The 17,094-nt window shown below is 44.4% G+C and overlaps 1 protein-coding gene across 2 annotated transcripts; it reads left to right on the top strand.

The window, feature by feature from the left end:
* Window positions 1-301: 301 nt before the first annotated feature.
* Window positions 302-16,928, top strand: LOC311507348 (lysosome membrane protein 2-like). Of its 2 annotated transcripts, XM_084571657.1 has the most exons (13): window positions 302-809; window positions 7,523-7,680; window positions 8,613-8,760; window positions 8,940-9,131; window positions 9,224-9,315; window positions 9,854-9,973; window positions 12,586-12,764; window positions 15,194-15,312; window positions 15,537-15,610; window positions 15,721-15,772; window positions 16,251-16,403; window positions 16,534-16,575; window positions 16,789-16,928. In XM_084571657.1, exons 1-13 carry the CDS (start codon window positions 687-689, stop codon window positions 16,897-16,899), a joined length of 1,563 nt encoding a protein of 520 aa, XP_084427783.1. In that variant the 5' UTR covers window positions 302-686; the 3' UTR covers window positions 16,900-16,928. The 2 variants fall into 2 exon arrangements, with proteins under 2 accessions (XP_084427783.1, XP_084427784.1); XM_084571658.1 differs by lacking the exon at window positions 16,534-16,575 and having other exon boundaries at window positions 305-809.
* The last annotated feature ends 166 nt before the right edge of the window (window positions 16,929-17,094 follow it).

Raw genomic sequence — 17,094 nt, 5'->3', positions numbered from 1 at the left:
TATTAAAAAATAAACAAAACTTTATAGTAAGAATAGATAATTTCGCCTCTGTGACCTTCAGTCATGTGAGTCAGTGACTCAGCTGTGTGAAAGGAGTTTTGTCGCGTGTGTGTGTGTTTTTGTTTTATTATCAATGTTGTGATCTTTTAGATACGGTTTAGCCGCAGGCGGAAGCGCGTCCGCGTCGCACACGCTCCCGACTCTCGGTCTATGTCATCCCCTCCTTGCGGTCACACACCAGCCGCCTCAGCCAATCAGCGCCCTCCTCGTCCGTAGGGAGGGTTAAGACTTTACAGCCCTCTACAAATACCCCACGTTTTATTTCATGCGTCTATAGGCCTCGACCACCGGTTCTTTATCGGAAGAGCACGTTGAGGCACTGATAGATTACCGTCTATAAACCTTAATCATAAATGACCAGACTTAACAGCAGCTCTCTGCAACTTGGAAACGTGGACAAACTCAAACACCTCCCCACCGTTACTTAGCTGCAGCTCAGACAACACTGCAGAAAGTTTTCTGCAACTTTTTTTTTTTTTCCAGAAAAGAAAAGAAAATACAAAACAAAAGAAAAATAGCAGCTGGAGGTGAGATATCGAGGTGGGATCTCTTTGTTTTAGTCTGTTCCTGCAGTTTCATCCTTCCAGAGAGTCGCGGCTCTACGTTTGCCTGCAGCACCTGCAAACATGGCACGAAGGTCCTGCGCGGTTTACGTGGTCGGGATCATCTGCGCTCACCTGCTGGCCATCGGGCTCGGCTTGCTGGTGTTTCAGGTTTTCCGCACGTTCATGCACAACCGTCTCAAAAAGGTAAAGTCCTCCTTCTCTTTCAGTCTTCATTAATCACGCGTGCATGTTTCAGTTTCATTTTATTTCTTTTTTTTTTTCATCCTTTTGAATGGACTGCTGTGTTGCAGAGTCTGTTGAGAATGATAGCCCCTGGCTACTGTTTGCAAACTTCAAAGGATTAGGCTTAAAGCTCCCCATATCGCACCATATCTCCAGTGCATGCCACGACAAGTCATCAGATCACACCAGAAACAACTGACGAGGGATTATTTCCAGTGTCAGCCCCATCAGCTCGTTGATTAGTCTGTAAAATGGAAAATAACAATAGTTTAAAAGTTGTTAACACATGAAAAAAAGTTGCTGATTACTTTTGTGGAAACCAGATAACTTGTTGCAGCTCCCCGCTGGGCTTTAAAATGTACAGCTCAGCAATTTAAAAGAAGAATATGTGTTGTCTCCACATTGCATCTACCTCTTTGAGTTGTGTGTGTCACATTCTTGAAGGAGTGGCTCCGGTTAAGAAGCTCCAACTCATTGAGGTGAAGGAGGATGTGCTGTATACTATAATGGGCTATTATGGTTTCAGTAGCTGCTACTAGTCACTCAGCACTTTCCTTTCCCCACAGCTGAACTACTTTAGCCACAGCTCCTGTTCCATTAGCTACTATGTTTAAAGACTTTACTAGAAAGACTTCTTTATTTATTTATTTTGTCCCGTACTAAATATCCAAGTAGTTTCTGCCTCTTGTGCTTGTAATCATGACATTAGGTGGAAAATCAGCACTTTTGTGGAGAGTTCTGTCTTCACCACTGTGACACCCCAAGCCGACAGTCGGTTGTTTTCCAGAGTCTGGCCGTCTGTGTGAGAATCTGCTGCCCTTCTTCTGGAGTTGGGCCCTGCAGCAGTTTTTGGCTTTTCAAGGCAGTTCAGCATGTTGAATCAGCAGCCAGACAGAGATCTGTTCCCGTTTTACATCTTCTTCTCATCTGAACATTATAATCCTCAAACATTTTCACAACGACACAGTCATCTACATTGAATAAACTGTAGACTATAAGCTGAGTGTGCAACAGGTCTTTTGAACGACGAATAAAGACTACTGCCACCTGCTGGTATAAAGAGTATACACCATTTTACCGTTGAATGTAATCTTTCACGTTTGACCCAGACGCAGGCGAAGTGAGGTCAAAGTCGGCCTTCGCTGCCAGCAGTTCTGGTGTGTCCGGCCCTCAAAAAGAAATATACCAAGATGCAGTTTGATTTTAGGCAAGCTAGTTACGCATTAAACTAATTAGAGATTAGAAGATGGTATAAACCAAACACTTAATTTACTGTATGTTGGTGTAACCCAGCTTTGATAACTTCAGTTTCGCTGACGTCTTTCACGCCGTATACGTCGTGAAGTGTGGTGAACGATAAATGTGGGTGGAATTTGTTTTCAGAATTGTGCTGATGTTTTTCTCATTTATCGTAAGTTACAGATCGCCCGTTTTTTTTTTACTGATAATGAAAGCAGGCAGTCGTCCACATCATCTGCAGACTGTGGTTTTCAGATAAACCAGTACATGGTGTCGTTCGGGTCCTGTGTGAGGGACGGTGGCCGGTTGTGAATCTAAGAGTCGCTAATGTTCGTAGCTGACGGGAAATGAATATTTAAACGTATGTAAACGTCCCAGGTGTCATGCACACAATGCGTGTTTGATCCTCAGTGCCAGAGGTGGGGCAGTCAACCGACCGCAAATACAAATACACCGTGGACTCTGTCAGCCTGGGCCTTTTATTTACTTATTCAGGTGTGGTGGGCACAGTTTCACCAAGTCAAAGATTACACTTCAGATTCACCGGTAACCTGGATTAGATCCACAGGAGTCAGGTCATTTGTTTCAAAAAATCTATTATTGTTCTGGAAGTATGAGATAAAAGTAAGCTACCACTTATTACATATATTAACTTACGTATGGGTCAACCAGTGATGTTAACATCATTTCAATTAGGGAAATCCTGAAGCTTTCAGATTTCTTAAAGGTATATTGTTGAGTATGTTGTCATGCTGTGAGCCAAGAATGGTTGTCCATAGGTCGCATATCTGTGGAGGAACTCACTCCAGCTGGAAGCACCCAACTAGCCTTAACATGACGGAGTCTGTGAAGACTTATATGCAAATGTAGACATACAGGAGAGTACCTTTAACCTTAAAGATGATTTAAAGTGAGTCGAGTTTAACTTTTTCTGCTGCCATACAGTCCGTGTAATCTTAAAAGCAACGGCCGTGACAGCTCCTGCACATTAGTAACCATTGGCTTGCTGAATAATAGCTGAATAATGCATGTTGTAGTAGCTCAGTGCAGCATTTGCTCCGTATAAACATGCAGGTTGATTTGCCGTAAGCTTGACAGCTTTAATCGCTGAACGTTCAAGATCAGAGATTTCCTTAGTTTCCCGTATTGCAGACTGTGTTGGCCAGTGAAGCCTTCCCAGGCGGTTCATTTTACAGTGCAGACATGCAGAGAATAGTGTTGGCGCACGTTCAGCATTATTATAAAGCCCGCCTTCGTCTTTATTTTCATATCAAGGCGGCGTTTCCATAACGGTAATCAGAAGGATTTTCTCTGAGAAGTATTGACTTCAAGAGGGCATAATTAACACAGCTCTCCAGTTTTGTTTAGCTTGTAATTTAGATAATTTCCTTCAGCTGGAGTTCTGTTTGAGCCATCACAACAGAATAAACAGAAAAAACGAGGTGGTTGTTGAAGAAAAATCTTCTTCCCTGACAGTTTACTCTTGCTATCCACTATATTTACATATGCAATGTTTGTCTTTGAGACCGTCCTGTGGGATTCTACCCTTTTAAGTTCGGTTAGTAAATCTTTACATACTGGTTTATAGACCCATCACAAAAACACAATTAGCTTCACCTCTTGCCCCGCACATAACGAGAGCGTGCAGGGTTATAACCAGGTCATTAAATTGCTGAGGTCAAAGCACCAGGGGGAGGGTTGGTGGTTAATGGTGGTGTGGGTGTGGGTGTGGGTGTGGGGGAGGGTTGTTGTGCAAGGATTTGGTGGTTTGTTGATGGGTGTAAATTGTGTGCGTGGGGATGTCTCAATATTAGGAGAACATGTTCAGAGAATCGCACCAAGGTGCATTAACCCTGGTGTCCTGAATCGCAGCGTTTAAATGTGTCATGCTGTTGCAGATTACAGCGTTTAAAAAGATTAAAGCAGGGATTGTGGCAACAGGAATTTGGTAGATTTAGTTTTTTTAGCATAAAGTATGTCCACACTGAGCAAGAAAGTTAAGATAAATTCATTCATTCATTTTTCTTCTGGTTAATAAAGGCCATTGTATCCGCGTCAACTTTGCCCCACAATTTCTAAACTTGTAAACCACTAGACAACGTTTGAAGTTGTCTCGTCCCCTCCTTCTCAAATTTATTTGTAAGGCCTTTTATTACCAAGTGTCGATGTTGGCATTTTGCCACGCAAACAGTTAATGTCAAACAACCACACACTAAACCAACAGAAAGTTTTGAATTTTATTACCGGTTAGGCGTAGGTGTAGTCTACATAGTATGAGAAGTGCTGCAATGACCGCGCTGACCTTGGATTGGGTGAAATCCTATTTAAATGAATACTGAATGTTATGAACTCCAAATGGGACAATGTTCAATACTTTTAAAATGAACTCTTATTTACTTGTATGTGCGAGGTAGATCAAGATCCATTTTTGACTGAAAGCTGAGTAAAAATAAGTGTCGGTGTGACACTCATGGATAGACCTCACCTCACATGTTTTATTTATTCCAGCTGTATCCAGTTACTGCCTTACCCCAGTTGCATCAGTGTGAAGGATCCCCTCCCATGGATCCCCTCCCAGCAGCAGACACTCTCTTTGTGTGCTAAGCCTCTTTCACACTGCTAGGTTTATTAGGAAACCTAGCAGGGTTGGCGTTGCCTCAGCTTCCAGCTTGTGTGCCAACCAGGGTCAGTGTGCAATGCCCCCCCTGAAGAGGCGATGGTGAAAAATGTCTTGTCCCTGAATAGGAATTTGGTAATTTTTGCATAGACTAGTCTAGACATATTGGCTAGCGGCCCCTTGCTGGTGGTCTTGTCGGCTTGCGTTAAAGTTTTAGCTTCGAGATGAATGGTTTTAATATGAACTCATTGTAAAAGTACTAATCTGTGTTAATGTGCTGTATGTTGTTGGAAATTAGGAACAACCCAACGGCCTAGCGGTTAATCAGCATTAGAAACTTCCTGGTAGAGGAGCTTTTGCCCAACAAGTTCATGCAAATTTCAATTCAGGTGTCTGTGGGGACATTGCAGTCTGCAAGCAATGGTTTGCCAGAGTTGAAGACGATAACAACGGAGATGGAGTATGGTGAAATTTATGGCAGTTTGATGAATTCTGGACCCAGGCTTCATGAGTAGAGTCCATAAAAACGGCCCACTTTTGTGATTTTCACGTTACTGGTATTCTTTACGAAGTGGGCGAGCTGTGTAATATCATGTCTAAGGTAAATATTGATCTTCCCAATGACCTCATTTTTTCATTATGCCTTTGCATTTCCTGCAGATTGCTAAAGTGTTAGCCTCTGTGGCTTCCTGACGCCAACGGTCGCCAAGCAACGCTGTTCTCTAGAATTGTGTGCAAGACTTTTTTCAAAGCAGCAACAGAATCCAAGACACCAGATGAAAAAGAGACTCTGCATTCAATGGAAGAGTTGAGACTAAATCAGATAACTATTGCGTTTCCTCGTTGGAAGAGGAAGGACTGTAGTCTGTAGATATACAGTATGTCATACTTATGGTGACAGTGTTTGTGTAATTACTGTCTCTGCCAGAAGGGGGAGACAAATAATCCGCACTGTATCTTTAAATCAGCTAGACGATGTCTTTGTGATGAATATTTCATTCTGGACAAGTAGGAAAACATGGACTGTATATAAATATGGACAACGCATCCCCACTTCCTTGCATTGGACAAACTATTTTCCGGGGATACGGACGGCGCCATCTTGCTAGTTTGGAGCCAGAGTCGGCGCAGTGCGGTCCGAGATATAGATAACCCGTCCACGCTTTGCATTTCCGTTTAATTAATACCGCGTCCTGCTCTACCCCCACCAGTTACAAGGAAATGTTGGCATGGCAACTTGTAGTCATCATGATGTCACATCCTGTTTCTATAGCATCAAATAACTAACTAAAACTAAACTTATCAGAAAAGGGATACTTGAGTATGCATCGGTATTATATAAGCTACCTTAAATAACAGAAACCATCCTCATCCTCGAAATTTTTTTGACACGTATTTTCAGTGTTTTACTTTCCCTAGTCCCATCCACTAACATGGAAGAGCTCTACTTGCTTTGGCTTTACTTTTGAGGAACAGTTCTGTTGTCCATCTTCGCACAGTCTTTGGTAGAAACGCATATTAAGATTAATACCTTCTCCTCTTCAGCAAGTTGGTATCCACTGGCTTTTAGGGTTCATGATAAACTGAATTGACCTTTAATATCATTTTGATGTGTTCAGTAACAGCAGGGCAGGACCACAATTCAGCTGAGCTTTGTGAGGTGTTCTGGCCACTAGTGAGGCAAACCCATTTAAGTTATGCAAAGCTTGTGTACCATGACTGGAGGATTTCTTGAATAGCCTCTAGCTGTGCCCCGCGTTGTTCACATCTATTCATGTGAGTGTCTCGACATCAAAGCCCCGACTTTGTGTGTATTTGTGTATTCACCTGCTACATGTGTTTTCGTAGGGAGTGGTGTTAGAGTAGCGGTGGTAAGCGCTGAGATGAGAGGGTTCCCTGTTCCTGTTTTCCATGTATTTTCTACGCCGTGCTGGGAGGGTTACGTATGAAAGAGGGACACAGAAAGACCACGCTCTCCCTTCCTCAATCTAAGGTGACAGCTTATTGTCCTTGGCTACTCAGCTAAACTTTTGTCTCTGAGCAAGTAGAGAGGACCCCAAAGGAGGAGGGGTTCATGTACTCCCCCGAAATAACGGCTCTGGGCATGAACCCGCTCCTCTGGGCTTTTTTCGTACCAAAGTGTTTGTGCTATTAACAAGTCTGACACAACTGGGTCAAAGTGAGATTTCCTCTCGCCTCCTTCTGTCTTCACTCTTTCCTTGCGTTTTCCAGCATCTCAGAGGCGACCTGCTGTGTATCAGGGCTTTTCTGGTCCACAGGCAGCGGCATTTGTAGTGAAGAAAACAGGATAGTCGCCTGTGTTCCACTTCCAGGGCCTCACAAGGCTCGGTCCTGAGGAATGTGGCTGAGATCATTAAGGTCCGAGTCCTGCGCAAACAGTAGGCATCCAGCTCTCGGCATCACATGATGTGTCAGCGTGCACCCCTCCCCCGAGTGCCCGTCGCCAATGGCAACCGCTGACAATGGCGCCGTGGAAGGGTCTCGCCTCGGACCATTCATGTGAGCGGCCGATGCTCTTGTCTGACGCTAAGACAGCCGCCCCCTCTCCCCCACGCGACCCCCCTTGGATGTTTTTGTTCTCCGGTTTGTTTTTAGTTTGAACACATTGTGGAAACTTCAGATTCGAAACACATGTTTACTGTGACTAAACTTTGCTCATACTGCAGGAAATGCACTGACAGTTCAAATCGTTCATCAAGCAGGAATGTGTTATACTGTGTGTGCAATTCGCTCTTCGTAGTGAGTCTGACCGAACGAACGATGCTGAGTTTTCAAACGCCGCTTTATGTCTCAACAGGAGATCGTTTTGGTGGAGGGCAGCCGTGTGTTCGAGTCGTGGAAGACCCCTCCCCCTCCGGTCTACATGGAGTATTTCTTCTTCAACATGACCAATGTGAAGGAGTTCCTCGAAGGGGCCAAGCCAGTGCTCAAGCAGGTTGGACCCTACACGTACAGGTGGGCTTCAAGAGGAAACGCTTGCAAAGAGACAAGCAGTGTGTCTAACTTCTAACATCACGCGCATACAAATGATTGCACTACACATTATCCTCGGCTGACGTTGAAAAAAACGTTGTAAAGTACGCGTTCTGACACCTTGCCTTGACTTTAGAGCTGGGGTCTTCAACGTTTTCCAGGCCAAGGACTCCCAAACTGATGGAGGGATGGAGCAGGGGACCTCCTACTTATGTGTATTTGTATTTAAAGACATTTAAAGCAATGGAAAAAATTGCGGGGGGAATATAAAAAAAAAAGTCTAATCAACCAAAACTTTCGCGACCCCCCTACAGAGGCCTCGCGTCCAAAAACCTAAATTTGCATGTGCCGATTGTGTTCCCAAATTCGGCCACAGCCACAAAACAAATAAAGTTCACTTGCAGAGCGGAGAAACGTTTAAAACAAAAGTCGTGATTGCTGAAGTGTGACCAGTTTTTTGCTCAGCACTTCTGCTTCTGCTTTTTAACTGCTTCGTCTACATTTCTTTCAGTAAAACAGCATACCAAATAGTCATGTCAACAAATATAAGACAGCCCTAAAGATCAAATAGTACACCGCCGCAGCCCGTCCTGTCCACGTGAGCCGTGCGGATTTGTCATTTTAAATCGAACCGCTTAAATAAATATCAAGGTTCATTGCTAAAGCACCAAAAATGTTACAACAGCCACAGTGCATGTCGAGATAATCTGGCCCCGCCACTTAGCCTATATTTAACTTCTGGGGTTACCTAATCTCAGACGGATGTGTTCAACCTGTCGGGTCAAGTTGTGTAAAGAATCCAATGTTAACCAAGTTTTTAACCGACACCCACTTACACCACAGATGTGATTTTTTAAATACCTTTGATAAGCATTTAAAGCTGATCACCATCTGTTCTATTGTGTTGTGCACAGGGAGTACAGGTATAAGGACAACGTGAGCATGCTGGAAAATGGAACAATGGTGTCGGCGTACAACACAAAAAGCTTTGTGTTCCTGCCGGAGAAGTCTGTGGGCGACCCGACTGTGGATAACATCACCACTGTCAACATCCCCGCTTGGGTGAGTCGTGAACTGAATGTCTTAGATAACTAGAGGAGAGTGGAAATCCAAGTGGGGGGAAGTGGACTGTGTGTACTGCAACATACATTGCACTTTGTTAAGTGTTTCCTCAGTGCACCGCCCGCTAATGCATCCTGCTTTATTTTCCACATCTTCCCCTCGCCCTAACCCGTCTCCAGGCTGTAATGAACAAGGTGAAAGGGAGCTTCTTCAAGGCCGCCATGGTGTCCGTGTGGATGAACTCCCTCAAGGTCGGCCTCTTCACGACTCGCACTGTGGATGAGCTGCTCTGGGGCTACGAAGACGTGCTTCTGGCTCGCATTGCTCCCTCCAACCCCGACGTGGAGAAGGTCTTTGGCCTCATGTACAAGGCACGTACAGCTCGAACTTAGATGACGGAAGATTTGTTAAAAAGGGGGGGAAAAAAACGTGTTTAAATGACTTGAATGTTTGTTTGATTTAGAAAAATGGAAGTAATGATGGGGAGTTTGTCTACCACACTGGAGAACAGAACTACATGGACTATGGCCGGATCAGGACATGGAAAGGTCAAAGGTACACAGACTCTCTTTCTGTCTTCATCCACGGTGATGAAACCTTATTGGGCAACCTTTGGATTAACAAAATCTGCTGAAATGAGCTTTTTTTTTGCCAATAAAAGAAAAGCACTGGTGTTTGCCTGCTGGTTTTGACTGTTGCCCTTAGCCAAGAGCACAAGGCAGGACGTCCAGATAATTACACTGCCTTAAAAACATTTCCTTACTGATCTTTCGAATTTTATTGTCTCTGTTCTCCTGGAATCTCTAATTACCCTTGCACTCATGGGAAGCCGCTTTTTTTTTCTTTCAGATAAAAACATGTTTGATCATCAAAACATGTCATTGTAATTTACTGTTATTAAGATGGAGATGATAATCCTGTTGACATTGGATGAAGGGGTTTTGAAAGCAGCCTATATTGTTTTGTGTTTTCTTCTCTTAGGCGGGCAGAATGCGTTTTGGATTGAACACGATGCTTTTTTTAAGAAAAAAAAAACCCACATTGATGCAATTTTGAAGAGAAGTGAAACTGTTTTTTATTCTGTTTGTTGCAGCCAGCTGACTTTCTGGGCGTCTAACTACAGCAACAGCATCAGTGGATCCGATGGGAGCGCGTTCCATCCCCTGCTGGAGAAGAATGAACGCCTTTACATCTTCACTCCGGACCTGTGCAGGTACAGTTCAGCACCACGCTGCTTTCCTGCGGGTTTTTTGGAGATCTTTTCGTGCAGACGTCAGCATTGAGCTCAGCGCTGAGCTCAAATTACAGCTTGGTTCCCTGGGAAATTCCTGCAGCGTTCAGACACTTCCCACCAAACCATGCATCACCGAGCCACTACCTTGCTTGCACACACTTGTGTAGTCACGCCACCAGTTAAATTACCCCCATTTGGAGTTCTGTTACAGTCGGGTTCTCTCGCTGCTGCTGCGGGGATTTGCATCGTCCCTAGTTTTACCTGAGAATGGTCTGGCCATGATTTGTCGTCTATTTCTGGAACATGATCTGGCAGACTCGGGTGGTGGCTTTCATATCTGGTATGGAAATAATGTCCAGAGGCTTCGGATCCCGTGGATTGTTGTCATAACATGCTGATCACTCACAAACAGCCCTGCAGGTGACCTCCCGTCCACTGTTGACTTTGCCTCTCACACTGCGAAGGCACACTGGAGAAGTTTTCCAGAAAACACTTAAAGAAGGCTGTCGGTTTAATGTGGCTTAATGATGATGGACGACTGGTGTAGGGAACCAGAGAGAGAAATATCTCATGGCTGTTGACAAGAATTGATGTGGGCTAAGCACGAGTCTCATCGCTGTAATCCATCCTCCTCTTTTGTTCATATCGGTAATTTAGAAAATCCTCGAGGAAACGGATTCATAAGGAAATGTGGAGTTTATCTATATCCCTCAGCCACAACATTAAAACCCCCAGCCTGTGAAGATACCTGAGCATTTTCGCAGACCAAGCGCATCCCCATAGCATCGGCAAGGGCTTCCTAGCATCCCAATGCCACATGTTCCCCAAATAAGCAACACACACACATCTATCCATCCATCCATATGATCTGAACGAAATCATGATTCTTCAGACCAGGATACCGTCTTCATATTGATGGTGGAGAAGGGGAAGATTATGTGAATGAGAAACGGACAAAAACCCATTTTATGGTTGTTGCCATGACCTCTGCTAATGTTTGCTGAAAATCAGTGGAGGACCATCCGGAATTTTTAAAATCAGAATGTGTTTATTGAGCGTTTGGCGAATTAGTAGGATTGCCACTTGCACACCGACTAATGAGCAGTTCCCCCGGGGCTTGATAAGCCCTGTTTGCTGCAAAATACAAGTGCTCAGCCCTTATCTTTGATGACAACAACAGACTCTAATTTAGAAAACAACCCTGACCTTAAAAGTCAGAGGCTGATCCGTCTTTGTTGAGCGTGGAAAGAATCTGCTGGAGTAGTGCGGGCGTACCTTTGACTCTGATTGGAAGCGTGTCAAAAACCCCTACCCCAAATATTTACAACACTTTCACCTACTTATTCATTGCCTGAATGAATGTCAGCGGCCGTCCGTGCTACTGTGACTAAAAGGAAGGCTCCCTCCCTGTTTCCTGTATTTTTTATTCTAATGTCTAGAGGAAACATTCTCTTTAGTCATCCATGTTCCCCTTTGGCACACAGACACTTAAGCCCATGTAAGATTAGCTCAGCGGCGCTTTGTGTAGAAACCATTAAGCCATATCTCCGGGAGTGATCTGCGGGTTAAAAACACAGTACTTGAATTCCCATCTGACGACACAGTGACCCTTTGGTCCAGTAGCTGACAGCTGAGACGCAAAAGCCTCAAGATTTTGATGAATTGCACACAGCTGTAATTGTTCAAATACCAACGTCCCTTTTGCAACAAGACAAGCTTTTCCTTGACAAGAAGTTTAAAAAAAATCATTGTTGTTGAATAAAACTTTAATAAGAAGAACAAGGTGGAGGCTTACACCCTACTGTAGTGTAGAAACACTTGGCTTCTCCCACAAGGGTCAAGGGAAAGGTCCGGACAGTATTGTTGCATGATTGGTGGGATGCATTGCTAAGGGCCGCATTCTCCCGGCCAGTTGGCAGGCGCTCTATGGAGGGCTTTGTTCTCTCTGAGAGTCGTCGGGATTCCCTCGACAGGACAGAACAGCCGATGCGCAGACCAAGATGAACCGTCGACAATAACAGGATTCTCTTGGAAGCTGTAAAAACACAAAAAGCATTAAAGCGGAATAAAAGATTCGCGATTCCTCCGCTCCCAGTGCAAAAACTGGAAGGTCAGCACTACAATGCAACGCTATTCTGCCCCATCGTGTTTAGAATCAAAGAAGCACAATGGTATGCGTCAGTATAAATCAAACGGGTCCTTCCCTGAAAGTCGGTGTAGGTTCTCAAAGCTCGAAGGACAGATTTGCAGTGTTTTAAAACAATAGCTTATTTTTTTCCTGCTGTAATCAATCCGCCTGTTCCCATTGGCCGTTGAGAAATCTCCTCATAATGTCCCAGACCTGCATCCTTGATGCCTCTGGTGATGATGCAAAACATATACAAGGGCATTAATTTTAAAAGATATCCACTTGATTTAATTAGATCCACTTAATTATATCCACTTGATTTAATTAGAGCAGATCAAATAGACTTCAGAATATATTTTTCTTTCAAATGTCTTTACAGCTTTCTTTCTTTCTATTCAGGTTTTATGCTTTCGTAGTTCGAGTTCAACGTTTTTATTGTGTCATGTGAATCGTCGCTTGACAGGACGATCTACATGGAGTTCGAGAAGGACGTGGAGGTGAAAGGAATCCCGGCCTACCGCTTCACGCCGCCGCGCTCCGTTTTGGCCAGCAAGGAGGAGAACCCGGACAACGAGGGCTTCTGCGTCACCCCGCAGGAGTGCCTGGGAACGGGCCTCCTCAAAGTCAGCCCCTGTCGGAAAGGTGAATGTCAGCCGGCGTGGCTCGGCTTGAACTTTGACACACCTCTCTCTCAAACTGTTGCTGGTTTTTACTTTAATTTTTCCACCCAACTTTAAACCTCCAGGTCTCTGAAAGTCGCAGAAGTGCTTGTATTTTCTTTTGCACTATCACTAGTCTTGCTAATACCCCTTAAACGACCCCATGTGACACAGCTCTCCGGCTCTCTCCACATCTCACGCGCCATCTGACCATGAGTTGCCCAGTAACTGAGGGGTGGTTTTGGCTGGCAGTGTGTGTGTGTGTAGGGGGGTTGGTTTGAGGGCAGTAAGCTCTGTCACCTGATTCTGCCCTTGAATGTGACCAGGCATTACCTTGTAGAGCGTGTTTACAGCCCAGTCGTTCCTCTCATTTAGTGGAAATCACTACTTTGTTTTTATTTCAGTGTCAGCGTGCAGAGGTTTGTAACTTCTTTTAACCGGTTGCATTGTTGTTTCGAGGTAAAGGTCAGATTGATTTGAAAAGCCTGCTCTAACACAGATTCATACAAATGACGCAGAGAAAAGATTAAAACAGACGTCATGTGTTAGTGGTTGCAAAAAAAAAAAAAAAAAAAAAGAATAAAAAGCACCGCTGAGTTTAGTTTAACCTCCAGCAGAGAGCTGAGGGTTGCATTAATGTGCATTTGTGCTACGGTGACCTTGCAGGTTGTCATGTGAACAGCCTCTCAGGTGACCGTGGGTGGAGAAGGAAAACTGTCACCTCTGGCCCACTTCATCAGCACCGCTAACTGTGCCGCCATCTGACTCTGTTGTTGCTGCTGAGGCGCGCGGGGGCTCTTGCTGAGCGGGGGCCGCTTTTTTGTTTTCCCTGAGATGCAGACGTCCAGAATTTGATAACGCACGAGGCCGTAACCTCAATGAAAACGTCTCGCTAAGCTGGACGCGGGCGATATTGTTGGAATTCAATAACTCCCTTGAACAATGCGAGGAAGGAACTCAGCAAGAGTAACACGATTCTTTATCTGGATCTGTGTTGCTGTCTTTAATTAGTTTAACAAGCAGGGTTACTGTGATTTGGTGTACCTGTGCTGTTTATTTATGTTGGGAAAGTTGACCCTGTATAACACTCTGAGCGTCCGGCGACAGAGGACAGATTACATCTCGCCCCGTTCTCCAAATGTTTTGACGTGTCCTGATAAGATAAGACATCAAACAGAAGGAAAAGGGACATTAAAATGTAATTTACTATGCTGACACTGTGTTTACCAACAAACGCCATTGTCTCTCTCGGTCACCTGATTGCCTCTGTGCGTCGAAGCCAGCGCACATGGATTCATCATCATTTAAATTTACACATTTACACAGCTTCTTTCCAGAGTGTGTTTGCAGAGTGTGGCTAGACTGCAACGAAGGGGACGCCAGGATCTAATATGACTAAAATAGACGCAGCATTGTTTCAGCGTGCGGTGTCAGATTTGAGATGCTGTGGAGAGTTTTTAGCCGAGGTCCGGTGACTTTCTGATTTATGGCTTCCACTAAAAAAAGTTGTATTTTGAGTGTGTTTCATCCGTGAAACCTGTTTTTAAGGGTGAAATTTAGAAACTAATACCCCAGGGGTTAAAGGGAAACTACAGTTTTTTCCAACATGGGCCTTATTTCTGGCATAAAATATGGTCATTTACTCACCCATATAACTTTTGTTTAATTCGTATTCCTTCGGGAGATAATTAGATCTGCGTATATCCATATAGTGGGAGTGACTGGGGCACCGAAACGCAGCCTCTAAATAACGCATTATCTGCCGCGAAACTCGTTCATTTCACCAATATTTTGTTGTCGTACGCTAGTGCTATTCCCCGTTGAGTCCGGACTTAGCTGTTATCATAATCTGGGGTCTGTAGATTGACCTACAGACCCCGGATGATGTCTTCTGACCTGGACGATGTCATCTCTGAGCACCGCGCACACCCGCGACTGTCGGCTTGTTTACCTGCAGACCCCGGATGATGATAACAGCTAACTCCGGACTCAACGGGGAATAGCACTAGCGTATCATAACAAAATATTGGTGAAATGAACGAGTTTCGCAGCAGATAATGCGTTATTTACAGGCTGTGTTTCGGTGCCCCAGTCACTCCCACTATATGGATATACGTGATCTAATTATCTCCTGAAGGAATACAAATTACACAAAAGTTATATGGGTGAGTAAACGACCATATTTTATGCCAGAAATAAGGTCCAGGTTGTAAAAAACAGTAGTTCCCCTTTAAGGCATTCATGTTGGCTGCGTGTTTTGCTAATTGGAGAAAACTCTCCAATTAGTGAATAATTAATGAGTTATTTGGGCGGATTTCAAAGCAGCGGCTTGTTAAGGAGACACTTGGACGCTCAAGAGCCGCCTCTTAAATTCACTTTCCAGGCCTCATGATTCATCCTCTCCTCTCCCAGGTGCCCCGGTCGTCGCCTCCTTTCCTCATTTCTACCTGGGAGACTCCAAATACGCTGCCGCCTTTGAAGGCTTGTCCCCCGAGAGGTCTCACCACCAGACGTACCTGGACCTCAACCCGGTAAGCCAGCGCACATCGTATTTAACGCTCGTGCTTTTGTGGTCGCCATCCACTTTTGCAGTCTGATTTGGAAACATGTTGAAGCGTGTTGAAGCCGTGCTGCTTTTAAGATGTGCTGCTACACAACCTAGTGGCCAGATTTTGCAATGTCAGGTTTAATTTATGTCCTTGTACTTGTAAGACAACTTACATTATTATCATTATATATATAATTTTGCTCACAGACAACTGGAGTGATTGTACGTGCAAACAAAAGAGCGCAGGTTAACGTCTTGCTCAGCAGAGTGTCTGGATTCCCGTGAGTATCTGTATTCAGACACAGACTAAACACTTCACATTACTGGTTTATTTATATCTCTAGTGTTTATGACACCTTCTTTTTTCTTTTTTCTTTTTTTTTACTGACAGGGTAACTAGAACCTTGAATGAGACCGTCTTTCCTGTAATGTTCATCAACGAGGTAAGAAACTTTTCTTTTAAGGCAGGAGTTAAAGGTTCTACATTTTGAGAAATACGCTCGCCGTTGAGAGTTAGATAAGAAGATACTCTGGCTCAGAGTGAAAAACTGAAAACTGCTCTCAAGAAGTAGCTGTTTTTGGGCAGGAAATAGTCCAGGTCCACAGCCTCACCCCCCTCCCCCCAAAAACAGGACTTTTTTGGACTCTGAATGCCATTCTTGGTTGTAATCTGGTGCCAAATGCAGAGCGCACGGTTCCAACTTAAAAGGAGGCTTGCTGAAATGAGGCAGAACGAAAGCCGTTGGTATTCTGGTGGGAAATATGCCGTTGCAGCCAAGAATAGATGTAGCAGAATTACCATCAATCTCCTTACACTTTGAGGATTTTATCAAACTAAACACTAAACCCCTCATTTCCAATCTCCAGATAAGCGATCACTAAAATGTCTTTCCTCCCACTGATCCGTCTCTAAATGCACAGAGCGTGGTGATTGACGACGCGTCCGCGGCCAGAGTGCACAAGCTGCTCACGATTGCCAACGTGGTGATCAACTTCCCGCTCATGATCATGGGGCTCGGCGGCATCCTGCTCGTCGTCTTCATCATCCTCCTAGTCCGGGCCCGCAAGCAAAAGGTAACGGCGCCCCTTCTTGCTCTCCCCCCACCCTGACTACTCACGGTTTCGCTTGCGCCTGATGGGTAATTGCACAAATCATTCAGTTAACCTAACTCGCTCGCTAATGGCACCATGCATGTCTTTGCAGAATGAAGTTAAGCGCATTGTGTTTTCCAAGGCTCTCTATGCTGTAAGTGTTTATGGTTATTTTTGCATGCTTTGATTTGTCCTCTGTCTGTAATCGCCAGTTGAACGACTTTCACCCCACTTAAAGTAATTCTGCTGTTGTACGTTGAACTTATTGTTGGTTTTAACCCTTTAACATAATGTGCATATAGTAAATATCTGTTATGGTTCTGTAAACAAAGAAAGACGCTTCTTTATCTTGAATCTGTCTCTCCAGACGTCTGCCGAAGATGACACCTCTTACTCTCCGGTCAGTGAGAAGGAAAAGGACGACCCCCAGAATGGAACCTTCATTGGTCTGACACCTAAAGGCGACCCACAGGCTTGAGGACGGGGACGAAGACGGGGCTTTATGTCGTCGGGTGGGTGGGTGGGTGGCAGAGGGGTAAATGAGTGGGGAAGAGGGGGGCGAGTTTTTAGTTTCAAACACAGTGTACTTTATATTGTTAGTTTTGATCTTTGAAGAGCTACCTAAGAGCTAAACTGTGTTCCCAGATAAAGATGTTCTTGGAAAAACAAACAA

Source organism: Chelon labrosus (assembly GCF_963514085.1).
Source record: "Chelon labrosus genome assembly, chromosome: 22".
NCBI classification, from domain to species: domain Eukaryota; kingdom Metazoa; phylum Chordata; class Actinopteri; order Mugiliformes; family Mugilidae; genus Chelon; species Chelon labrosus.
This window is presented reverse-complemented; position numbering and strand designations above follow the sequence as displayed.

Coding starts and splice junctions, on each gene's coding strand:
- LOC311507348 (XM_084571657.1), top strand. CDS start 687: ATGGCACGAAGGTCCTGCGCGGTTTACGTGGTCGGGATCATCTGCGCT. Junction 7,681..8,612: donor GTTGGACCCTACACGTACAG/GTGGGCTTCAAG, acceptor TGTTGTGCACAG/GGAGTACAGGTATAAGGACA. Junction 8,761..8,939: donor CTGTCAACATCCCCGCTTGG/GTGAGTCGTGAA, acceptor ACCCGTCTCCAG/GCTGTAATGAACAAGGTGAA.